Raw genomic sequence first — 26,845 nt, 5'->3', positions numbered from 1 at the left:
TGATGTGCACCACCCAAGATGTGGTGACAGCCAACAACCTGGATGGCTTTAAGAGGGGTTCGGATAACTTCATGGAGGAGAGCTCTATCAACGGCTACTAGTTGGAGGGCTATAAGGCCACCTCCAGCCTCAAAGGCAGGATGCCTCTGAGTACCAGTTGCAGGGGAGTAACAGCAGGAGAGAGGGCATGCTCTCAACTCCTGCCTGTGGCTTCCAGCGGCATCTGGTGGGCCACTGTATGAAACAGGATGCTGGACTAGATGGGCCTTGGGCCTGATCCAGCAGGGCTGTTCTTATGTTCTTAACCATAGCAAGGGAAAAGAACCAAAATCCCCAACACAGTGATATCACCCCACATGCAGGGGCAGAATGACTATTGGACAATCATGTTCAGTAAACATGGCCCACACAATGGGACTGGGGCAGGGAGCTACTCAGTGAAGGTCAGAGCACTGGGGCCAGGCACCGCCTGCCACCCATTCCCCCTCCCTCGTCGGCACTGGCAAAGAGCTGCCATGCATGAGGCCATGGCTGGGGAAGCTGCCGGTCCTCTCTGCTCTCTCCTGCCCCCCTCGTCAGCTTTTCCAGAGCTGATGAGGGCTAAGGACATCACTGCCCAGCGCGTGTCGTCAGGCAGTGGCATCATCAGCCCACATGAGGATGGAGGGAAAGAGGGAGGTCGGCAAGCTGAAGAGGTAGGCGGTGCACGGCTCCCCTGGTCCTGGACCCACAGGCACTGTTTCTTTGCCTGCCCCAACAAACAATGGAAGGAGGAGCAAATCAGCCAGCTGGCCGCGGAGACTGACAGCAGCCGTGGGGGTGGGGGAGGTGTCGAAAGAAAAAAGAGCTGCAGGCCACCACCCACCTGGCCACGCTCCTGCCCACATGGCCATTATTTACTAAGAAGAGGCTGGGCCAGCCAACAGGTCTGAAGTCGTGCCTCGTGTGGCTGGCTTAAGGCTGCAGTCCCAAGGGTCATGGTCAAGCGACAGGTGATCAATCAAACCCCTTGTTGGTGGATGGGGCTTGATCAGGAAATGGACTGGAAGCAGACCCGCGGGTTCAAGCAAGCATCCACAAGAGCAGGGATGGCCCGAGCACTTGTGGCACCTGAGGCTGTCCTGCCCCATGACCTACTGGATGGTCAGCCCTCTTTCCAAACTGACGCTTGGGAGTTTTAAAAGTGGCACCACGGGCGGGGAGGCGGGCAAGGCCTCCTCTTCTCTCCTTGTGCTCCCTGCAGCTTTTGCAAGGAGTCTGAAGAGAGGGTCTCCTTAAAAAAAGCGTTACAAGGAGAAAGGAAAGATTGTGCCATCGACTCCCGGTGACCACAGAGCCCTGTGGTTGTCTTTGGTAGAATACAGGAGAAGTTTACCATTGCCTCCTCCCATGCAGTAGGAGATGATGCCTTTCAGCCTCTTCCTCTATCGCTGCTGCCCGATATAGGCCGTTCCCATAGTCTGGGAAACATACTCGCTGGGATTCGAACTAACAGCCTCTTGCTCCCTAGGCAAATTGCTCCCCCGCTGCAATTGGTCCCAAATTCCTACTGCTATGCAGTGGCATCTTGATACTCTGCTGGTCCCCTATAATCTGCCGCCTGAGGTGACTGTCTCACCATGCCTCCTGAAAGGGCCATCCCTGTACAGGACTCCCTATGCAGCAAAGCGGGGCTATCACTTTCCTCCCCACTGTTCTCATGCCAGGCATCACCCCACTGGAATGGTTCTTTGACCCCAGAATGGCTACTTGCAACAACTGACCACTTCAGAGGCAAACAGCCACTTGGAAAGGGGAAATTATTTTCAGGGGGGAAATTGATGATGGGGCAAATGTTTCCTCCCCCTGAGCCATCATGGGCTGGATTGTGAACCCCCATAGTGCTGCTTTTTAAATATTACAGTCACTTCCTGGTTAAGCATGTAAATAAAAAGCAGGTTTAATGTCACATGGAATTTAGCCTTCAGGAGAGCAGGACTGGCCCCTAAGACATAATTCACCTCTCCAGTGAGAAAGGGTAAAATGGAAAGAGCAATAAAAAAGGTGCACTTCATTAGCATTAATTGAAACTGCATGTGTATTACCATTTTAAAAAACAAACACACAAGGCATCTCTTTAATTGATAAAAAGAAGGTTACCTTTTATTTCTCCAAAGTTCCCTGATCCCATGGCAAGAAGCTTGTCTTTCCAATCTTTTGATAGTAGCTTTTCAATACTGGGGGTTTCTAAATGAAGGGGAAAGAGAGAGAGAGAGAGAGAGAGAGAGACTGAAATAAAATGTAAGTGTGAATCAACATGACTGACTGCACAATAGAACTCATTAAAAGTCTATCTGCTAAAAATAAGAGCTACCCTATCCTGGACCCCAGTTCATAATGACTTCATCAACAAACTGATAAGAGGGGAGAGAAAGGAAAAAAGAATGTGTTTTGTCACCTGCTGTTTCAAAATCATTAGCTTTTTCCTCTCGCGGAACAAAGCCATTCCATATGACAATGGGCACACAGAAACCTGCCGCTCATTGTTTTTCAATTTAGAGAACAAGTTTCTGCTCATAATGGATGCTTGTCAATTTCAGGGTGTTAGTCTGCAGTCAAAAAAAAAATTATAATTATGTTGATAAAATGCAGAGTGGGAAGGGGAAAAAAATAAAAGGCGAAGAATTAGCGCCTAAATCTGCTACATGTAATTATATCCCTCAGTGTGTTTACAATTACATCCACTTTACAATGTGTTTAAACATAGTGTGGTGGTAAGCACGCTGTGGCAAGATTTCTCCAGTCATACACACTTTGCAAACAAATAATAACAATGAGAAAAAGTTCAGGAGGATAAATGCTGTGCAAAGATTGCAGAAACTGTGGAGCGGAGCAAAAGGAGACCTACGGGGGGAAAAGAACATTAAAAAATGGATCAGACCAGAGCTCCATATCGCACTGCCACATGGTTCCCACAGGTGCAGATTTGGCGCTTCTGGGAAGGCCACAAACAGGCACATAAATAAGAGCCTCCCCCCACTCAAAGCTCAGAGGTAGGACAGAGGCTTTGTATCAGGAGGTCCCAGCAGAGGTGCTCTTACCCCTGGACTTTGGGTCCGAGGTCCAGGGCCTCCACACCCCCTGGGGGTCCCCAAATCTTCTTTAGTCTGTCCTGGGTGGTGTGGTTTGTGCCCTCAAGAACCTATGTGTTTAAAAATGATGCTTAACTTGCAGTGGGGGGCCTCCAAAGGCCTTTAGGTCCAGGCTCCCAAATTCCCTAAGTGTTCCTCTGGGTCCCAGGTTCAATAGGCAGGTCCAGATGATCTGCCAAAAGTCCGGAAGCCAAGAAGCCCTGGTTCCCAGTTGGCATGTGCTCTTGGTGGGCATACCATCCAAACCTGCCAGCCTCCAGTTTGCAGGCAGACTTAATGACCTCAGCCCCACTTTCTCCCCCTGAAACCTCAAACTGGCCCAGTTCTTCAGCCTCCAAGTCTGAGAAGCTCAATTCTGGAGCGGGTATATGGTCAGTACCTCTGCCATAAAGACAGATGCAAAGAACTCATTCAGCTTCTCTGCAGTCTCCTTATCCTCCTTAATAATCCCTTCCATACCCTGATCATCTTAAGGGTCCAACCACCTCCATGACAGGTTCTCTGCTTCTGATATATTTAAAGACGTTTTTGTTACTCCCCTTGACATTTGTAGTGATATGTTCCTCAAACTCTTTTTGCATCTGCATTTCTTTTGTCAGAGTTTATGTTCCTTTCTGTTCTCTTCATTTGAGCATGACTTCCATTTTCTTCTTCCCTGTTATAGCTTCCCTGACTCTACTTGTTAGCCACGCTGGTGTCCTCCTGAACTTGGTGATACCTTTCCTCCTTGGTATTAGGGATGTGCATGGAACCGGCTGGCCCGGTTCGGTCCAAGTCCAAGCTGCACTCAAACCCAACTGGGCCAGTTCAGTCCAGCACACCATTGAAACCCACCGGCTCAGTTTGGGGGTGGGGTTTGCTAATGTTTTTTGGTTTAAAGGAAAAAAATTAATCTCACTCCCTTCCCAGGAGTTGCTGGAGGCGGCAGGAGGTTCCATGGAGGTCCCCCCCCCCCACAATGGCTTTCCTTATTTCCCCCGGCCATTTTTCAGCCTTCTCTGCTCAGCGTGGCAGCCTTTTTTGGAGGCCACGTGCCTGCACGATTGCCCCCTGCATGGCCTAGGCCATGAAACCCCAAACCCCAAACAAGTTTTTAAACCAAAAAATGTTTGTGAACCCCCCAAACATTCGGGGAGTGTACGGTCTGGGGTCGGACTGAACAGGAGGTGGTTCGGTTTGACCCCAAACTGTTGAACTGAAGCAGTTCACCACTGAACTGGCTCAACGTCGAGCCGGTTTCCACATCACTACTTGGTATACATTCCAACTGAGCTTCTATTATTGTGATTTTAAGTAAGTTCCACACTTTCTGGAATCATTTGACCCTCCTGACTTTCTCTTTCAACTTCCTTTTTGCCAGTCCCCTCACTTTTTAGAAATTTTATCTTCTGAAGTCCAATGCATTTGTGTTGGACTTCCTTGGCAATGCTCCACTTGCATATAAGGTGAACTGGATCACACTATGTTCACTGTTCCCCAATGGTTCTACAACACTGACATCTCACACCAGGTCCTGGGCACCACTCAGGAGTAAGTCTAAGGTCGTCTTCTCTCTGGTTGGTTCTGTGATCGTCTGTTCTAAGGCACAGTCACTTAGCCTGTCTATAAATTCGCCCTCTCTGTCAATACCTGCACATGAATTTGCCCAATCTATATGAGAGTAATTGAAGTCACCCATTATTATAACTCTGACACTTCTCTGATTGGCTTCTCCAACTCCAGATCACTCTCAGAATTTTGATCCAGAGAGTAATAGCACATGCCTAGTAACACATTTCATTTTGCTCCTCATATCACCCATATTGATTCTGTAAAGGATTCCAGTCCTTTTAGGTTTTCTAAGTTGTTGGATTCTGTCCCTTCTTTCACATACAGTGCTACTCCACCCTCAATCTGCCCCTCCCTGTCCTTTCTGTAGAGTTTGTATCCAGGAATAACAGTGTACCACTGGTTCTCACCATTCCACCAGGTTTCCGTTATGCCCACTATATCTATGTTTTCATTAGCAACCAAGCACTCCAGTTCACCCATATTGGCTCAGAGGCTTCTGGCACTGGTATATATACACCTATACGCCAAGTCTCTTACCTGGTGTTGGTACATGCTATCTCCCTTACAGTCATTGACCTTTTTGACCAACTGCCATGTGCTTCCATCTGCTCTACTACTGGTTCTACTCTGTCCCCTTCGGGTTTATCCGAAACGTTTGCAACCTCACACCTTGGCGAACCAGATACCATCCAGTTCCTGTCGGCAAGCCCCCAGGTGTTTACTCCTGAAACTGGAAAATCTATATATATAGCCATCATGGCTAATAGCCACTGACTGACATACTGACTAATGAAGTGAGGATGCAGCAGGAATTATGTCCTCGTTGTAGGGGGCTGCTTTTAATGTGGCTGGAGACTTCGCAACTACTGGAGCGCTGGGGAGGGGTAATTTTTGCTGATCTTCTCTGCCTCCAGAAGTGCCCTGTACCATTCAAAAATATGTCCTGGAGTGCTACACAACCTTCAGGGAGGTATTTTTAGAAGACACAGAGTATTTCTGGAGCTAGGGAAAATCAGCAAAACATCACCTCACTCTATGTCTTTGCTTTGGTAGTGAGGATGTCAGCCATGACAGACCTCTCCTCTGCCCCGGATGTGTCTAATCCCTCTTTCAAGCCATCTAAGCTAGTGGACATCACCACACATTCTTGCAACAAATTACATAACTTAATTATGAGTTGACTAAAATGAGCAACCCAGCTGCATCAAAGCCAGGGTCCATCTAGTCCAGCAACCTAACTGATGCCAGCTAGATGCTTCTGGGAAGCCCCCACTCAGGGAACCCATTATTCATTAGATTTCCGTATATACATTTTCAGGATTTTCAGGGGAGAAAACTATAAATAAGGAGGGTGTGGATGGTTCAATATTTAGGCCTCTTGCATTCTGACCTTGGTTTTTGTGTCAATGTTTAATGCATAAGTAAATGCAAATGCTAATACTACCCGCAAAACGTTAAACTCCGGCTCCAAACAACGTAATTGTATATTCTTGTCAGCATTTAGAAGGGTGCACAATTACAATAGCTTTCAATTCCGCGATTAGCGCTGCATTCAGTTCGAAAATGGAGCGTACTAAAAGATAAGTGCTCCAGTATGTTCCATCTAAATAACAATGCCCACACTTACTATCTCGATCTAAGACATATAACTGCTATTCTCTACATTTGTGCTTATGTGTCTTTGCTCCGGCATTTGTTTACCCCCTACTAGGAACTGAAAGAGAGTACATGTTAACTTTTCAAAGGGACCGTCTGGCCTAGAGACCAGGCAATTATTAGCAACTGGTTAATTTCCTTCACAGACATAAAAAGGCATGACAAGGAACCTTCATTATCTTGGTTGACTAATTTTGCTGAAGTTTTTGTGTCTCCCTGTCCCCGCCAGCTAAATGCTCTTGGAAATCTGGAGCACGCCGAATCTTGACATAGACTAGAAACCAGCATCCGGAGCTCCCCAAGGTTCATTTGTACACCCACCCAAGCTGGCAATGTGTTAAGATCGCAGCTTCAGCAGGCTAACCTGCTTTCTGCTGGGTAAAATGGTTGTCTTACCTATCCCGATGCTGTCTGCTCTCTCCCAGACTTACTGCCAAAGATACTAGGGATTGGATCTGGGCCATGTTGGCCCCTCCCAACCCTTGTCTCGTGTGTTTTGGTTTCATGATCTGACAGGTCAGTTGCACCTGTGGTAGCCCATTCTATTTCTCCTCCCCTCCCCTCCCTCTCCTTTAACTTGGACTATGGGGGAAGGGGACAGGCTTCAACTGGGAATGATGGAAGTAGTGCACAATGTGCAAGCATGCAAGAGGTCAGTATTCCCAGTACTGTCCCCTCACACAGCACCATTGCTGCCTGTGTTAGAGCCCTGCAGTAGTGCGGGCAGGTCTGCCACACCCACATTATTCTGCGGGATATGTCAGCCATTGTCTGAATAGAGCTACTGTGGTGCAAAGATGATGCAAATAAGTAAAAAGGGTTTAGGGATGGCGGAGTGGGAAAATGACTTGATTATCAAGCCAGAGGTTGCCAGTTCGAATCCCTCCTGAAACACCTGTATCGGGCAGCAGCAATATAGGAAGCTGCTGAAAGGCATCACCTCATACTGCACGGGAGGAGGCAATGGTCAACCCCTCCTATGTTCTACCAAAGAAAAACCACAGGGCTCTGTGGGAGCCAGGATTTAAAACTGACTTGACAGCACACTTTACTTTAGCACATGAGAATTTCAAAGGGTAACCAGCTTTTGGCACGGCAGATTATATTGTTTGATGAAACTATGTTGGTTGGTTGTGCCGTCGAGTCAGTGTCGACTCCTGCTGACCACAGAGCCATGTGGTTGGTAGCCATGTGGTTGGTAGAATACAGGAGGGGTTTACCATTGACATCTCCCGTGCAGTATGAAATGATGCCTTTTAGCACCTCCCTATATTGCTGCTGCCTGATATAAGTGTTTCCCATATTCTGGGAAATATTCCCATATTCTGGGAAACACACCAGTGGGGATTCGAACTAACAGCCTCCTGCTCTCTAGGCAGGTTGCTTCCCTGCTGCGCCATAATCCCAGTCTCATAGAGATTCCGCATATCTTGAGCGTCAAAAGCACCCCAAGTCATCCAGGAGTGCTTCTAAATAGCAACAAATATTTATATACCGCTTTTCAACAAAAGTTTCCAAAGCTGTTTACACAGAGAAATAATTAATAATGAAAGAACTAAATAAATAAATAAGGAACCATTTAATCCCTCACATACCCAACATCCACAGCTTTCTTACAATAGGAAGCCATACATGTTGCAAAGCTGTAATACATCATGGGATTTGCAGTGGACGAGATGTTCTAAATGTAACTAGTTCTTGGTACAAATATTATATAGAGGATTGTAAAGCTGGCACAGACATTACAAAAAAGTGAAACATCTGGTAATTTTTGAGGCATGCCAAATGAGTTTCTTACACACAATAACTTTCTCAGGGGGTTCTGAACATCCCTAATATTGTGTTATCCCATGGCGCAGCGGTGAAATGCTTGACTAACAAGCAGAAGGTTGCCGGTTCGAATCCCTGCAAGTACTATATCTGGCAGCAGTGATATAGAGAATCAAAAGAACTCTGTGTATTTAATTTCAAATACATCCGCCCATCCATTGTTTTTTTAATTAATTTTTAAAAGTAACCCGTAAATTGTACTCACATCCAAGAATGGTGGCAAACAATAATGTCACATCCAAGAATCACAAGGATTCTGTAAATTTAATTTTGAATACATCTGCCCATGTATTGATTTTTAATTAATTTTTAAAAATAACCTTGAAACTGTATTCACATCCGAGGCTCGCAGCAAAAATTCTTGGATGTCACATCCAAGAATCACAAGGGAAGTGATTATCATCTGAGAATCTACCACTTGATTTTTAAATTAAAGATCAACTAAATAAAAAAAGAAATGCATGGGCAAGCAGGCAGACAGATGACAGAAAATGGTTCCCCCACCCACAAGCATACTCTGGGCACTATTTTGTAATTCCAAGAAATTCCAAATGATTTCCAATATTATTTCCAAAATTGCAACATGAATTCTGATCTGATATCAGGAATGCAATATACTGAACTGGAATTCCACTTATTTTTACTGATGTTACCAATATGTGATTTGTACTGACATTGGAATTTTGACTTTGTGCAGGTCTATGAGTTAGTATAAGTTTTCCATGGCATAGGTGCATCTCACATAGCACACATGCAGTTTTAGTCAGGATGTCAACCAGTATGAGCACAATTGAAACCTCCTGCCTTTTTTTTTTGTTTTTTGGGTTTTTTTGCAGACTTCAAGTGTGGCACATTCAAAGATAGCATGGATAATTCAGGTATGGCTGCCAGAACTTTCAGAGGAAGAGTCAACGTTTCTAGACCAAAATATTCATCCCCAGTTTCGTTCTTGACAAATTTTGGCTACAGTTGTAATTGGAATGCACTTTAAGCATAGTGCTATACGCTCAGTCTTTGGAACAAAAGGAATTCATATTGTGGTGCGTTGGACAGAATATTGGGTATGGATGCTGGAGATCCTGATTTTAATCTCCACCTTGAAATGTAGGAAGGTAAATTTCCTTAGGAACCTTGACTTACACCATCTAGCTCAGTACGGACTCCAAGGCTCCGTAACGGTAAGCCCGCTTTCCCCGCTCACCCTCCCCAGGTGGGTCTCTCTGATCGTGAGACCCACCTCAGTTTATCATGTGGACCTATCCAAATGCAAACCAGGGCATACCCTGATTAGCAAAGTGGACCATTTATGCTCACTACTGCAAGACCAGCTCTCAGGGGCATAGCTATAATTGAACGAAAGGGTTCAAAGAACACGGGCCCCCAGCTCCTGAGGGCCCTCCAGCTCCATCCCTCCCTATTTTCTTCATTGTCTCCCTCACTCTGGGGGGCCGCCAGAGAGAGGGATGAACACGGGCCCCCTCTCCCCTAGCTACGCCCCTGCCAGCTCTCCTCCCTGCAAATTACTGAGTAGTCCTGGACAAACTATTCCACACCTAACCTGCCTGAAGACTGTTATCATGATAATGTCCTGCTCCTAAATCCATTTACCCAAGCTCAGTGATTTAACTTCCTCAAGCTTCCAAGCGGGTTTAGAATCCAGCATAACTGAAACATGGAATTCATAACATTGTCCACAGAAAATTACTACCAAAATTATTAATAATCACACAACAGGAGGGTTCTGGTCCACCTGTTAGTTATTTACGGAGCTAAAATAGACTAAACCAAAAAAAAAAAAAAATCCAGACAAATAAAACCGCTTGTAAATGAAAGTTTTTCTGACTTTAAAAGTTCATTGATTGTCTTATTAAGTTATGCAGCACCATCAAAGAACATGGTGTTTTACAGAAGAAATGATCACAGTTACGAATGTATATATCACTTCTGTTCTAAGGAAAACCTCATGGTAGACACAGCCTGCCTATGGGTGGCTTCACACATCACAGGCGCTAGTAATAGAAAATTGCTGGTTCCCAGAGTGAGTGCAGGCTCCCAGCACTGCTGCCCCTTCCATGTTGTGTGAACCTGCCAATGTGGGGTGAAGAATGTCAGATCCCCACTGATGGTTGACACTCCCTGTCCGGCTCCAGATGTTGGTTACAAACGGGTGGCACTACATTCTCCACCCGATGTTGGCAATTTCACATGACACACTCACCAGGAGCCAATGGCGGCTGGTGCGGGTGCCACTGGGGGACGGGTGTGGCAGGAGACATCTTTAACTGTAAACAAGTAGGTGCTTACCTCTCCTCCCACCACACCTGAAAGCTGTACAGAGCAGTGGTGCGCCACCCAGTAGCTGCTGTGGAGGAGGATAGATCTGCACATGCGTTTAGGCCAGCTGAGTGGCAGAGCTGATCCTCGGCCGCAGCGGGTGCTGGTCACTGCGGCACTGCTCTGTCTGAACAACTTTCAGGGTTGGTGGGAGGAGAGGTAAGCACCTAGCAATTTAGAGTCAAAGGTGCCTCCCACCATCCCACCGGCCGCTGCTGCCAGGAGCCAGTGATTTTCGCCAGCTTACTTGCCCCCATGATGTGTGAAGCTGCCCTTTCTTGTCTCAATGTGCAGGGTGCTTTAATGTAAGCATTCTCAACCTTGGACTCCAAGACGATTTTGCACTACAACTCCTATCATCCCCAGCCTTTGGCCATTGTGTCTGGAGATAATGGGAGTTGTAGCCTAGCAACATCTGGAAACTCAAGGTTGGGGACCTCTGCTTTAATGAATAAAGGGAAGATTATGTATTTATCATTAGATTATTTATAACCCAACTACTGTCTTTAGAAAAATATCTCCAAGGCTACCATCTTCAACACTAACACACCATTAAATAAAATGAAGGAAAGAGTACAGGTACATCTGGAGCCAACATTTCTCCAGTGCAAAATTTGAAAGAGGATTTCAGGGTTCCTCTGAAGGAGAAACACTGGATAACTTTCCCATTTTTTGATCATCCCTGCAGCACAGCAGAAAGCCATCATAATCTAGCAACATATATATCCCACTTTCCTTCCACCATGGAATCAAGAAGGGATTTACATATTAGTAAAGATTAGTTGATTATATTTATATTGCTACATTAGGAACAATTACTGTCAAAGAGTCCCCCCCACATTATTATTGTTGTTGTTGTTGTTGTTTATTGTTGTTGTTGTTGTTGTTATACTATAAAGTAGTACATCAGTCTAGTGACAATGCACTTGTGCAATCTGCCCAAATTCTGCATGTTGTGCAAACACAAATTGTGTCACACAAAAGTAAACCCATCATTTCTCTTGTGTAACACAAATTGCACAACATACAAAAATGCATATGCTTGCACAGTATGTTAGTCATTATTATTATTAAGAACCTTTATATACCACTTTCCAACCAAACAAGTTCTCAAAAAGATTAACAAAGAACCAAGAATTTCCCCAAAGAGATTAAAACAAACAAAAAAAAGGAAATACAAGTTTAGACAACAGCTACGGGAAAGATGATGTGCTGGGGTTGGATAGGGCCAGTTGCTCTCCCGCTGCTAAATACAAGAGAGCTCAGCCACCACTTAAAAGATGCCTCTTTGCTCTGCAAGAGAGCCATGTTTGTACTGTATGGCAGAACGCCAGTAATGAAAGAGCCAATTGGACCTTTCTTGGGAGGGCATTTTGTCGCACTGCCAATAAGGAAGATCTATTCCACGTGTTCACCTGCAATACCTCAGATCTCAGGGTGAGATGGAGAAGGCCCTGAAATGTTGATCCAAGTGCCCAGGTGTGTATATGGGTCATGGTCAGTGTTCCCTGTAACAGGGATTCCCAGATACTGTTGATTACAACTCCCAGCATCCCCAGCTGAAATGGGCTTTGGCTGGCGGTTATGGGAGTTGTAGTCAACAACATCTGGGAATGCCTGTTACAGGGAACTCTGGTCGTGAGCCCCTTTTGCCTCACCAACTACTACAAGCACACACAAGATTAGAATTTTCCTCAGGAGCTTTTTTTTTTAAAGCATCAAAACTCTAACGATCCTGAATAGGTCACATAAACATTGCTATTTTCTTTTTTCCTTTCTGCTTTTCCTAAAAAATAGAAGAGAAAAATCCTTGAGTAGTAAGTAAACAGGCCAGAATACCTTGGTATTTGCAGTAGAAGACTGTCAGTCATTAAAAGCTAACAAACCTTTGCAAAGCAGGAATGCAGCAAGAGAAATCCATTGTGAACTAACAATAGACTACAGAACCTCCAGGCACCAAAAGCAGACCATTTTACTTCTAAGTCTATTGTCAGCAAAGTCCGTGACAAAGCTTTTCCCCTGCAGCTAGACAAAATATTCACCCTGGTGCTCTCCTAAAGAAACAGAAGACTTCTGTGTAACTTGCAGAGTTAAAGCAACAGTAGCCTGGTTTGGGATGTCAATAGAAACAGGCAGGGCTCCTTGGCTGCTGTTGCCACTGCACAAAACGGTCGGTTAGGTACTCCTAATGTCCTTGAAACAAATAGGCCTGTAAAACACAGAGCTTGTGAAAGCTAATGTTGGATGGAGCTACATAGAAAAAACATGCTTAAAAAACCAGGGAGTTTTTCACACAGGACTTTTAGGAACATAGGAAGCTGCCATATACTGAGTCAGACCATTGGTCTATCTAGCTCAGTATTGTCTTCACAGACTGGCAGCCGCTTCTCCAAGGTTGCAGGCAGGAATCTCTCTCAGCCCTATCTTGGAGAAGCCAGGGAGGGAACTTGAAACCTTCTGCTCTTCCCAGAGCGGCTTCATCCCCTGAGGGGAATATCTTGCAGTGCTCACATATCAAGTCTCCCATCCATATGCAACCAGGGCAGACCCTGCTTAGCTAAGGGGACAAGTCATGCTTGCTACCACAAGACCAGCTCTCCTCTCCAACTTTTAAAGCCCTTTAGCTTCATTCTCCAGAATGAAGGGTCTGCATTCACATAGCGGGCAGAATGTACCCCGAAGTCCCTGTGAGCTATCGTGGAGCACTCCAGACACAATTTGGGTTTTTTCATTGTGCATTAAGGAGTAACCCGATTTATGTCCGGGGTAAAACAAAATCCACTTTTTGCAGTGGTTTGGGGAGGACAACTTTGAGTTTGCAGTAAAGCCGAGTAGAAAATCTACGTTAAAGGCTGCTGTGTGAATAACTCCCTGGATGCTCAAGCCCAGAAGGACACCCCTCTCAAGTATGGTGCCCCCACCTCCATAAGATCCATGAGAGTGTTTAAGGAGTACCACTGGGCGTTTGCTTGTGGAGGGGCCATGTGGGGCGAAGAGCCAGTCTTGCGGCAGCAACCATGAATTGTCCCATCTGCTAAGCAGGATTTACCTTGGTTAGGAACATAGGAAGCTGCCATATACTAAGTCAGACCATTGGTCCATCTAGCTCAGCATTGTCTACACAGACTGGCAGCAGATTCTCCAAGTCTGCAGGCAGGAAGCTCTCTCAGCCCTATCTTGGAGATGCCAGAGAGGGAGCTTGGAGCCTAGATGCTCTTCCCAGAGCAGCTCCATCCCCTGAGGGGAATATCTTATTGTGTTCATACATCAGGTCTCCCATTCAAATGCAACCAGAGCAGACCCTGAATGGGTGGCTACATGTGAGTGCTATCTGCTGTTAAAACATCCCCTCAAGGAATAGGGCTGTAGCTTGGTGGAGAAGCAGCTGCTTTGCATGTGGGAGGTCTCAGGTTCAGTCCCTGGAATCTCCAGGTACGGCTGGGTATGATTCCTGCCTGAAACCTTGGAGAGCCACTGCCAGTCAAAGTAAACAGTACTGAGCTAGGTAGACCAATGGTCTGACTCAGTATAAGACAGCATCCTGTGTAACTGGCACCCCCATATTGGGGCTGTGTCCAGGGGCAGCCTTTACATATGGCAAGGTGGGGTGATTGCCTCAGGTGGCAGATTCCTGGGGCACCAGCAGGGCAGAGAAATGCTCCCTCACCTCAGGCACTACAATACCTTCGCCCACCCTGAGCGGTGGTCACCTTGATTTGTGTGAGTGAGTCAGCCTTTTGTTTGCACTCACACAAATTGCTGCATCTACCCTGTGTTGTGGTGTAGTGGTTAGAGTGTTGGGGCTAGAACTGAGGCGAGGCGAGTTCAAAACCCCATTCAGCCATGAAACTCACTGGGTGACTCTGGGCCAGTCACCTATCTCTCAGCCTAACCCACCTCACAGGGTTGTTGTGAGGATAAACGTAACCACATGTGCCACTCTGCACTCCTCAGAGGAAGAGTGGAATATAAATGGATAAATAGATCAATAAGCAAGCAAGCTGCTACATGACAGCTGCCAAAGGCAGAATCTCACCCCCACATCTCCTGCAGGGAGTTTGGCGGTTCTCACAAGTGACCATTCGGTGTGATCATTGCTTGGTTGTGAGTCCGGCAGTCCCACCACACACTCCAGAAAGTGTTGCGTGGAAGCTGTCCCGAGGATGTACTGGCTAGGGATGTGCGAAACGTTTCGGATACAAAATGTTTTGTACCCAAAACAGCTTGTTTCGGGAGTTTTGTAGATAAAACAAAACACCCATTTTCCAGATCCAAAAGTTTTGTATACAAAACAAAACGTCCCTTTTTCGGCTACAAAATGTTTTGTTGTTTCGGACCTCCATTTTGTGTTTGACATCTCTTTGAATTTCCCACCCTTCCAGCCTTCTGATCGGTGACCTAAATCATGGGCTGACCTGCTGACAATTCCCTCCTTGTTCCGCATTGGCTCTTTTGCTTCTTGCCACTCTTTACTGACCCCACATTGGCCAAGGGGAGGATTGCTAACCCATGGGGTGCTGGGGTCTGTTGATTCTGTGATGTTCTGAGTGTAGATTTTCTGGTAGCATATGAGAGTGGATTCTTGGTTTTCACTGAAAATCTCATATGCTACCAGAGAATCTACAATGAACACCTCAGAAACAACAAAACCCAGTACCCCACGGGCTTGTGGGTATGGGGGTGGTTGGCACCCAATGTGCACTACACAACCCCTCACTCTGGGCAACCCCAGTGCCCCCCAAGTGGAATTATGGGGCTGCTGAAACCTAAACCTCCATTATTCCCTATGGGAGAAATCTTAGACACGTAAACTTCAACAAATCACAAAAGATCAGCCCTTTGCCCAATTTCTTTGAAATAATTCTTGAAGTTTCCTTGCCCCCATTGGGCACTACCACCCACCACACTCCGCTCTGGGTCATCCCTTTCCCCTTGATTTGAAGCGATACATTTGCTGGAATCTCCATTATTCCCTATGGGAAAATTCTTAAAGATGTGTAAACTTAAAAAATTCACAAAAAATCAGCCGTTTGCCTAATTCCTTTGAAATTTGGCTGCTAGCTTCCACCCATAGGACGCTACCACCACCACCCACTCTTTTTGCCCTGGGACCCTTTTTAAAAATCCAAATAGATTCTGATTCGGAAAATTCGGCTTCAAAACAAAACAGGGCTGATTCGGATTCAGAAAATTTGGGTACAAAACAAAATGGGGGTGTTTTGATTCGGATACAAATCAAAACAAGAAAATTCCAAAATGCACACCCCTAGTACTGGCCCCCCTGGATGCAGGAGTGGTGGGAGGAAAGAATCTTTGCCTACCAAAGATGGTACTGTGGTTAACAGTGCTTTGAAAGTAGTGCTGAATTAGAGTTGCCATGTCCCCCCAAAATTCCGGGTTCCACACAGATTTTGAGCATCTCACCCAGCTTGCTTAGTCCACCCAGATTCTCCTGAATTTCAGCTTTTATTTAATAAAGAAAAAGAAAAAGCTAAGCTCTAGCCCTTGTAGAAGCAGAGTTATGGAGCAAAACATGCAGGCAGTCACTATTCTACTCAGAAATTATTTTCCAGCCAGTTTACATAAGATGCAAATTAGGCACCCAGATTTGGAAAGCCAGAATATGGCAACCCTAAGCAGAATGCAAAAATCTAATTGAAGTACTTTGGGGCTTGAAAGTGCAGTGACAAAAAGATTTTTTTTCCCCCTTGGGGTGCGGGGGGGGGGCAGGTGGGATCGGGCAGTTCCAAGCAGTATCCAGAGAAATTATGAGAACATTTCAGGGGCAGCTTATGGCTGGTTGGCAGCAGGTGATTGTCTTTTAAAAGAAGTCCCTTGCCCCCGCTGCTGCTTTTATTTCCCCCAGAATGCCACAGGAACAATGCTATATCAAGACTTAAGCCCCATTCAGACATTATGTTGTATGAGTGCACAGATATCTGTACACTTGTACATGTCTTTGTGTGAATGGCTGTACCTGCGATCATTTAAAAACTGAACCGGGATACCGACCTCTCAAATGCATGGCACAAACAAGAAGTGAACTGCTGTTCCTGTGTTCAGCATAATGTGTGAATCACCGTACCTGTGTACAGATCTGTTCCTGGGTACACTGTACACTTATTGCACGAGCGTTGAACATAACATGTCATTTTGAGGGCCATCTGGGCGGCGGGGAGATGGCAGTTGCGCATGGACAATTTTTCAGCCCCCTGAGAAAAATCACAAAAATTGACCCCTCCGCCTATTTTCTCTACCTTAAAACAGGTTGTAAAATGGGGGGAGGCATTTGGGATCTGTTTTGTTTAAAATGAAACAATATCATGGGACCGACCCAACAATAAGTCACAGAGCTGCCTTGCACAAAAGATTCTGGACACCATTGAAGGGTAGCAAGCAGCCACGTATTATTCACTTTGTGAGAGGGGGAAAGGTTCAGTATTTCCCTTCTTTCATTTAATGTGTGATTTTATGCTGGTCTCTGACCGTCATAAAGGCTTATGGTATGGTATGGTATGGTATGGTATGGTATGCTATGCTATGCTATGCTATGCTATGCTATGCTATGCTATGCTATGCTATTTCCCTGAACAAAACAAGGTCTTTTCCGGGTTTCTTGATATTAGAAATAGGGAGGCCATCTTAAATTCAGAGTCGTCTTCAATTTGGGTAAATAAGGGTATTTGAATGTCTGGTCTCTGATCCGGCATGTCTTGGGGGAGCCCCAAACTGTCCCACAGTTAACTGGTATAAAAACCACAACTTTGATCCTACTGATAGTCCTTAACAAATTCATTTACTACATTTATATCCTATTTTTCCTCCAAGGAGCCCAGAGTGGTGTACATGGTTATGTTTATCCTCACAACAACCCTGCGAAGTAGGTTAGCTAAGAGAGAAGTGACTGGCCCAGAGTTATCCAGTGAGTTTCATGGCCAAATTGAGATTTATGTTATCTCTTTATTCATTTGTCACATTAACGAGACATCCCCATATAAAATCTCAGGGTGGTTTACAATCCGAACAACAACCAAAACCTACAAATCAAAGCAAAAATCAAAGCAAAAATGCACATGTTGTTAGGATTCATTTCAGTAGAGGATTAGGCCAAAGTTTCACAGAAGAGGTAAGCTTTGAAAAAAAAAAGAAAGTGGTACTATGTCTATTTGTGGGGAGCAAATTCTCAAGATAAAGTTTAGGCCAAAAAAAAAGTTTGGCTGACTTGCCCAGTGGTGGTCACTGGTGCATCAGTGACCATTGCATCAGTGGTGGTCCATGGTGGTCCATGATCAGATTTCCAGAAACTTTGCTAACTGAGCAAAGAGACGCCTTTTAAAGTGGTGATTCTCTTATATTTAGAAGGGGGAGAGCAACTGGCCTTCTCCAGCCCCAGCACAGTATTCTTCCAGTGGCTGCTGCTGGTACCTGCCTTATGTTTCTTTTTAGACTGTGAGCCCTTTAGGGACAGGGGGCCATCTTATTTCCATATTATTTATTTTTCTATGTAAACTGCTTTGCAAACTTTGGTTGATGAACGTGGTGATGATGATGATGATGATGATATCATAACAACAACAACAACAACAACAACAACAACAAGTTAAAATAATCGATATAGCAATACCAGGGGATAACAGAATAGAAGAAAAAGAAATAGAAACAATAACAAAATACAAAGATCTACAAATTGAAATTGAAAGGCTGTGGCAGAAAAAGACCAAAATCATCCCAGTGGTCATTGGCACCCTGGGTGCAGTTCCAAAAGACCTTGAAGAGCACCTCAACACCATAGGGGCCACAGAAATCGCCATCAGCCAATTACAAAAAGCAACTTTACTGGGAACAGCCTATATTCTGTGACGATATCTATAACAACAGCAACAACACTGACAATAAAATTCAGCCATCCCAGGTCCTTGGGAAGGACTCGATGTCTGGATAAAACAAAGCAGTCAATAACACCTGTCTGACTGTGTAAATAAATAATAATAATATAATAATAGCACCTCAACACCATAGGGGCCACAGAAATCACCATCAGTCAACTACAAAAAACAACTTTACTGGGAACAGCCTACATTTTGCGGCGATACCTATAACAACAATAATACTGATAACAAAATTCTGGTCCCAGGCCTTGGGAAGGACTCAATGTCCGAATAAAACAAACCGGTCAATAACACCTGTTTGACTGTGCAAACAAGAAATAATAATAATAATAATAAATTAAAAACAGTAGTAGTAGTAGTAGTAAAAATCGTAGCAGAGGTGGAGGTGATCTGCATGGAAGTGATGTGGATCAGACTGCTTTAGGACAGTCCCGAAACCCTCACTTAAATGCTCCCCCTGCCAAGCTGCTGCTAGCAGAGGGGGAAATATACACATACACCTTGGGTACCGATATACCCACCACCAGCAGCTCTGCTGCTAATGTATGCTTGGAGCCATTTAAGTCAGAGGGAAAGCACAGGGCTCCACCTCCTCCCAGCACTGTGGTTGTGGTTCAGCTCCATCACATATACAGAGACACCCTGCCTTTAATAACGACGACAAAAGACACTGGGGGATCTGGTCAGGGGTCTCCCACGTCATGTGCCGTTTGACCCCAAGCTGCAGGGAAGAGCAGGAAGCCGAACCGGGGACACCCACTCCCGGTCCCAGCACCCACCCTGGCTGGCAATGACATGTCTGAAAAGAGTTCCTCACCACAGCATGCTCTTGTCATGGCTCAGGGAGGAGGAGGGATGAGCAGAGAAGGAGAAGTTTCATCGTCTTTACATCCAGACGCGAAATCTCCAGTGGCCGCTGTGTTGCCCAAGCATACGTTGTCTGGACTAATCAGGGGCCTGTTCCCCCTTGGCGTCCTCCCTCCAGTCACCCTTCTCTCTCCCACTCCCCCGCTCTCTTTGACAGCTGTCTTCCCATCATCCCAACAGGTGCTATTAGGCCCTGAACAAAGGCTAAGGCTTTTAAGCCACTGGCTGTTGACAAGTGAAAAAGAAACAACAAATGGCCCAGCACTGCTCTTCTCCCTGGGTCACTCAGCCAACGGTAATCGCTATTATTTTTATTTATTAGTTCTACGGCACTGTCCTCTAACCTGCCTTCACCCGCCTGCCTCCCCTCCCTTCATTCCGTGACAGCCGGGAGCATTTTAACTTTTAATAAAAAAGGAGAGAGCGCAGCACAGCTCCTGAGCAAGCTCTTTCAGTAAAGTGCCTGGCTAATGAATGTTGTCCATTTAGATCTGGATAATTTATGATGTCAGCAAAGTGTGGGTGGGGAGGGGAGCTGGAACCAGAAGCCAGCCATTAGTTGTGTGGCGAGCACTGAAAGAACGGGAGGAGAAGGGGGGGGGGAGAAAAAGGAGCAGAGGAGAGAGAGAGAGAGTAGGGCATTTTTTAAAAATGCAAGGTTTGCTAATTAAAGTGTTCTGTCTGTGGGTAGGGATGTGCAGAACCATTTCGCTCGCAAACCAGATCACCGCGAACCAGGCCATTTAGAGAGGTTCCATTGCGAACCGCTTCGAACTGGTTCGTCGAACCGACTGGCCCAGCTGATCAGTTCGACTGAATCGGTTTGGTTTGGTTTGGCTTGGTTTGAATTTGAACTGAATTTGGACTGAACCACGGCAAACAGTCCATGCACACACACCTATCTGTGGGTTTCAAACCTTCAAGGAACCTTTTCCATACCTGGTGGTGTGCAACAGACCTGTAGCCACTGCCTATGTATCTGAGGAATATTCTAAACGAGGGGTTCTTAGACTTTGCTCCCCAGATGTTCTGGACTACAGCTCACATAATCCCCAGCCACAATGGCCTTAGGCTGTATAAAGAATGGCCTTTGGCCTTAGTGGCTGAGGATGATGGGAGCTGTAGTTCAACAATGGAGCATGCAAGTCTGAGAACTCCTGTTCTAATCCAAAGCACCCACTTTAAAATACTCAACAAGGAGTAAGCTCAGGACTCAATGCTGTATGGGGCATGGTGGGTCTGGATTGGCCTGTGTGTCAGCTAAAATATTCAGGCTGGTCTTGCACCCCAAGGGCACCCGTCATCCATATACTTCATATAGAAAATAGATTTACATTGAGTCAAGCCACAGGTCTGTCTAGCTCAGTATTGTCAACACTGACTGGCAGTGGTGCTCCAGGGTTTCAGGCAGGGGTCTTTCTCAGCCATATGTGGTGATGTCAGGGATTGAACCTGGGACTTCCTGCATGCAAAGCAGATGCTCTGACACTGAGTTGCAGCCCCATCCTTAGTCCAGTCTGTTAGGCTTGCTATGGAACCAGAGAGGTAGTGGTGCAAGAGATAAATGAGCAAAGAGGCACCATTTTAATGTGGTGATTCTCTTTCTTTGGCAGGGGGAGAGCAACTGGCCCTCTCCATCCCCAGCACAGCATCCCTCCAGTGGCTGTTGCTGGTGTCTATCTTATGTTTCTTGCGAGCCCTTTGGGGACAGGGGGCCTTTTTATTTGATTTTATTTATTTATGTATTTATTTACTTATTTATATCTGTGTAAACCGTTTGGGGGGCCATTTGTTGAAAAGTGGTATATAAATATTGGTTGTATATTTGTATAAGGCACTGAAGGCGGGCTCTGGAAGTCCAGGTCACAGACCACCTCCCCTGCAGAGGCGTAACTATAGGGGGGGCAGGGGGGGCACGTGCCCCGGGCGCCATCTTTTCTGGTCACATGGGGGGCGCCGACATGACAAAAAAAAATTTTAAATTTTTTTTTTTAAATTTTTTGTTAATACAAATGTTTCCTGCTCAGTGCAGCAGCGCTGCAGCAGTCAAGGGAGCGCATAGGCAGCCCATCCCCCACGAGCGGTCCCTTCCACGCCGCCCGCGCCCCCCCCCATTGCTTTGCTGGCGCCTGGCGGCCAGTCAGTGGCCTGGCTTGGCGGCTGCAGCGGGCGCTTGTGAGGAAAAACCTAAGTATAATGTCGTATGTTGTGGCGCGGGGGGCGCCATTTCAGTGCTTGCCCCGGGCGCCATTTTCCCTAGTTACGCCTCTGCTCCCCTGTACCTGCCAAATATGCATATACGGAGTTTGGCATGGTATAATTTAGTTATTAGAAACACTATACTCAGTTGTGTGTTGCTGTGACTGTTGATAGTGAAATGTAATAACAATATGAGGGCTTTTCTTTTTGTTTTTGCAGATTGGTTAATAAAATTGATTTTGAAAAGTAAAGAGTACTTTTTTTAAAAGCCAAGAACAGAAGGCTAAAATAATCAAGAAGCACACACCAGGATGAAACGCTTTCTAGTCTTCTTGAAAATACGACAGAATGTTTTGCCACTGGAAGTGAGAATTGAACCACACATGCCTGATGCTAAACAACTCCACATCCTGAACTCCTCTTGCATAACATATGTGAAAACAAAATCGCAATCTTTATTGTGCCAGATGCCGGAAAAGATGAACAATTAAAGAAACTCATGTCTTCCATAAATCAGATCTAGTGAGAAGCAAGGTAGTTTCACAGTAAATCAGGATCTTTTAAAAAAAATGTAGATGGTATTTGCATGAAATAATAATGTCAAATTAAGTAGAAATTATTGTAGCAAATGTCAGCTTTGAATGTGCTTGAGTGGGGAAAAAATCTTAGAAGATTTGCTCATGAGCTTCTCCACCAAAGTACAGCGTTCCATTTGCTTTGGCAACTTGTTCCTTTCGTCCACACTTGTCTCCATTCATGGATTATTAGAGTACATCTCTTTGCCCTGCGTTATTTCCGGTGCAGATAATGAAGGAATATATAGTGGCTATTCTCCTTTGAGGAGCATGACGACCCAAGGAGGGACAAAAATAGGCACAAATAAGGCAGTCCCAGGAACCTTTGCAACAAGTTATCTCAAACCAAATGAACAGAAATCATTATGTACGCTACACATAAACATAGGATTTATGCCACAGGACAGAGAGAGGCGCGAGAGTGAGGACTGAAGTACATGTCGCATTTCCAAGCATCTTTTTTTTAGATTTGATCTGGACACATGGAGGGGAGCAGAATTGCTTGCATCTGATGCCCACACGTTCAGTATAATATCTGAAAGAAATAAGCCTTGTGTACAACTGTATGCATGGAGAGGTCTGGCTGGTCAGGAATCCTGGAAACGCAGCTGAGCTCCCAGGCATGCCTTGCACCCCATCCCAGCTACTTAACGAAGCACGGGGCATCTGGGGCAAGCTAATTGGCTGGGAACCCAGATAAGCAGAGTTTAATAATCATGTTGGCTCTCGCCTGCCCAGGTTCTGAGTCAGTATTTGAGGGGCAACTCTTCCCACCCACCCAGGAGCATCGTCTGTGTTTTACCCGGTGGCCCTTTGGGGGCCAGATAGGAATTTCTCGGCCTTCATTGCATTGACCAATATATAACGCCATGTCTTTTTTTGCCTACCTCACACTCTTCTCCATAGTTAGCTAAGTTCATTATCTATCTATCTATCTCTGCAAAATATTTATATCCCATCCCTCCACTACAATACTGCTCAGGGTAGCTCACAACAGTAGAACAATACAAGTAATAAAAAGATTAAAACAGTAAAACAAATAAAAGCCAGTGTAGAATACAATCAGTTAAAACAGACCCAATTAAAAATTAAAAACCCATCCAACTGTAGTAAAAATAATAATTAAAAAGCCTCTCTAAACAAGTAGATTTGAAGATCTTTTTTAAAAACCCTAAGCCACAATTTCCTGGCCATAATTGTCATTTCGGTGCAGGATATGGGACTTTAAGAGAGTGAGGCTGTTCTCACAAGCTGCCTAACCCGGGCGAGGCTGCTCGTGTGGAGCGCCGGGATCGACACGGATCGCAGTGCTCCTGCCAGGCCTCATCTGACTCCCAAGCCTGGCTGTAAGCCAAGCAGGGGCTCCCTTAACCCAGCTGCTTGGCTCATGCGTCTTCTCAGGTTCCATAGAGCCTGGAGAGACCAAGAGATGGGGAGACAACAGGGATGCCTAGAGCGCCCGACGGATGGGGGAATCCCATCAATGCACCATGCCCGTGGCACCGTGCATCATGGGATCTCTGGAAGCTGGGATGCTCTGAGCCACAGCATGATCACCTAGCGTGATGTAGGTTTGGGACTCGCATCTAAGGTGGTGAATCATCACTTCCTGCACTGCAGGGAGTGGATAGCCAATCCCTTTGTTCTTGTTTGATCTGGCTGTTAATGGAATAATGTTGTGGCCTTTTCCTACAATTTAAGCTTTGTGTCTTCATTGGTGGATGCAAAGCAGGGCTCCTAATCCTGTGGCCAGAGTCCTCTGCATATAAGGTTATATGCAGTGATTATATGCCTCTCCACACCATCTATTCAGACGGGGTGAACCTATGTGGCTGGGGAGTGTGGGGGGGGGTGAGCCGAGCAGGCCTCCCCCACTCCCGTGGTGGTGGCACTGGGTGTAGCGGGGGCTTGACTCTTGGGTCCACCCCAGCAGCCCTTGAGAACTGCGAGGCGCTCTAGCGCACCTGCGCAGTTGGAATAGAGTGTCGCAAGCCCTGATGTCACACACTTGAGACACTCTATTCCAACTGTGCAAGCGCACTGGAGCGCCTCGCAGTTCTCAAGGGCCGCTAGGCTCAACGGTACGGTCCAGTGGCCGCTCCTGCTCTGCCCCCTGCCGCCACCATCATGGGAGTGGGGGAGGCCTACTCGGCTCACCCCCCCCCACACACACACACACCCCAGCCGTGCACATGGCAGCTAGAATTATTGAAGTTTTGGGAACCGCAGTTTGGCGCCACGGGGCAGCGGCGGGGTGGGTATAAGATGGGGTGGTGGAAGGAGGCCCCCCTGGACCATGGAGGCCATGGACTGGGGCCTCAAGGTCCAAGGGTAAGAACCCCTCTGTATTCAGATAACATACATGCACAGAGAGACAAGAAATGTTGCCACAATGAAAACCTTTGGGCTTCCCCTGGAATTTTTTTTTTTTTTTTTTGAGCATGAACATCCTCACAATTGGCTCTGAATTTCATTTGATACAAAATGTCATTAGCAATTTATCACACTCGTTTACCTCCTCTAGAAATTCTCAGAGATGCACAGAACTCTCTACACTTGCCATGAATGTTCACTTTAGGTGAACACTTAATGCACTCCACAATCAGCGTGGTGACACCAGAGCATTTGCCTGATTTTTATACCTGTGGCAAGAATCAGAGTGTCTAGATAGTGTTTAGCCCTTTCCATAACACAGAACGTGTGCTCCTAGCATCTATATAGCATCTAGAAATTTGATGCATTTCACATACACATTGCTGAGATAACGTGAACAGGAGCCCTATAAGGAAGGGCAATATTATTATTATGTAGCTTGGGAGTACTCCTGGATCCCAAACTCCCTGGTTTCTCATAGGCAGTGGCAAGGAGTGCTTTTTTATCAGCTTTGGTTTGTATGTCAGCTACGTCCATTTGTAGAGGTGCATATGGTGGTAATCTCCAGGCTGACTACTGTAATGTGTTCTACGTGGAGCTGCCTTTGTACGTCGAATGCGGCACCCAAATTGGTCTCTGGGACATCCCTAAGGGACCATATAACACCAGTTTAAAAGAACTGCACTGGCTGCCGATATGTTTCCAGGTGAAATACAAAGTGCTGGTTATTACCCATAAAGCTCTTAACGGCTTTGGTCCAGGACACTTAAGAGATCGCCTTCTTCATAAACCCTGTCACTTATTACACCCTTCTGGAGAGATCCACTTATGGGTGCCGCCATCCCGTTTGGTGGTGACTTGGGACTGGGTTTTTTCTATGGCTGCCCCGGGGGCTCTGAAACAAACTCCCTGCTGAAATAAGAGCATCTCCTTCTCTGTTTGCTTTTAGGAAGACCCTCAAGACTCACCTGTTTTCGCCATTTTAAACTGTTTGGTTTTTATCAGACTGTTTTTATTGTATTTTGTAATTTTTTTACTGCTTTTACTCTATTTTATATTGTGTTTTAAACTTTGTGCACTGCCTAGAGATGTACATATCAGGTGGTATAAAAATATGATGAATGAATGAATGAATGAATGAATGAAATTATCTCTGTATCGCATCTGGAGGGCTGAGGCTAAGAATTAGGGGTGTAAACGGACCGTTTGGCACAGTTCAGTCCATGAACTGTGGACTGAATGTGCCTAAGTGAACCTGTTTGGTTGAACTGATCAGCTGGGCCACTCGGTTCAAGTGACCAGCTCGAACCAGTTCAAAGCAGTTCACAATCAAACTGCTTGAACCGTCCCAGTTCACGGTGGTCCAGTTCGTGAGCAAACTGGTTCTACACACCCGTACTAAGAATCAGTGGCTTGCTTAAAGCTGCCTACTAAGTTCTACCACATGGCAGAAAGATTCAAGATCCTCCGACATGAATCTGCTTGCCCAACATATCTTACAGAGAGAGTCTCTTGCATATGCTATCTCCAGTGGAGATCCATCTGGCAGCCATACAAAAAAGGTCCTTTCCTATGGTGGCCGCTTCCCTTCGAAACTTCTACCTCCAAAACATCCATTTGGCTCCCTTCTGGTTTAGCTCTCGGTGGTTGCTGAAGATGCATTTGTTTCAGTTAGCTTTTCCTCCATATTTGCAAGACCTGCTGCTGTAGTCCTGCGTGGTGTAGTGGTTAGAGTGCTGGACTAGGACCAGGGAGACCCGAGTTCAAATCCCCATTCAGCCATGAGACTTGCTGGGTGACTCTGAGCCAGTCACTTCTCTCTCAGCCTAACCTACTTCACAGGGTTGTTGTGAGGAGCAACTTAAGTAAGTAGTACACTGCTCTGGGCTCCTTGGACGAAGCGCGGGATATAAAGTGTAAATAATAATAATAATAGTCACTTTCTTCTCAGTCTGACATGCTGTTGTTTTAAAATAATGGCTGACATGAAAGGCAGTGATCCACTGGCATGGGGGATCAGCCAAGGCTGCTGCACAACTTGAAAGTAGTGTGATGGGGCTGCTGAGGAATGACTTAAAACCATTTCTGGTTTTAACCATTTCTGCACAGTGGCAGGAGGCAGGGGTGGGTCCACAAAGGTGGCTGATCCACCCCCCTCTGCCAATGCACCACTTGAGGTGACTACCTCACCTCGCCTCATTAGTGAGGTAGCCCTGCCTCTTCTGCAAAAGGACTGTCATTTGGAAATACCCAAAGTTTACACAGCATCATAGCACTGGAACTCTGGATCAAACAGGAACAGAATTCCATAGCGCTATACAATTTGAGCCTCTGTTCCATCCGGGTTCCTGAAAATCGGAAATATTTTTCGATCAATCTATTGAAGATCTCTCTCTCTCTCTCTCTCTCTCTCTCTCTCTCTCTCTCTCTCTCTCTCTCT

General features: G+C 45.8%; 1 protein-coding gene across 14 annotated transcripts in view; it reads right to left on the bottom strand.

Moving 5' to 3' along the window:
* The window catches only part of SOX5 (SRY-box transcription factor 5), an 876,032-nt gene that overhangs the window by 302,230 nt on the left and 546,957 nt on the right, over positions 1 to 26,845 (bottom strand). For 11 of the 14 annotated variants that reach the window (XM_053255253.1, XM_053255257.1, XM_053255255.1 and 8 more), the window contains one exon: positions 2,140 to 2,226. In XM_053255253.1, the coding sequence (XP_053111228.1) occupies positions 2,140 to 2,226 (87 nt within the window). Of the gene's footprint in view, positions 1 to 2,139; positions 2,227 to 11,926; positions 11,989 to 12,341; positions 12,466 to 26,845 lie in introns of those variants that run through there. The other 3 variants (XM_053255266.1, XM_053255263.1, XM_053255264.1) reach the window with 3 other exon arrangements.

Source organism: Hemicordylus capensis, chromosome 5 (assembly GCF_027244095.1).
Source record: "Hemicordylus capensis ecotype Gifberg chromosome 5, rHemCap1.1.pri, whole genome shotgun sequence".
Taxonomy (NCBI): Eukaryota; Metazoa; Chordata; class Lepidosauria; order Squamata; family Cordylidae; genus Hemicordylus; species Hemicordylus capensis.
Note: the sequence above shows the minus strand (reverse complement) of the source record. Positions and strands in the feature narration are given on the sequence as shown.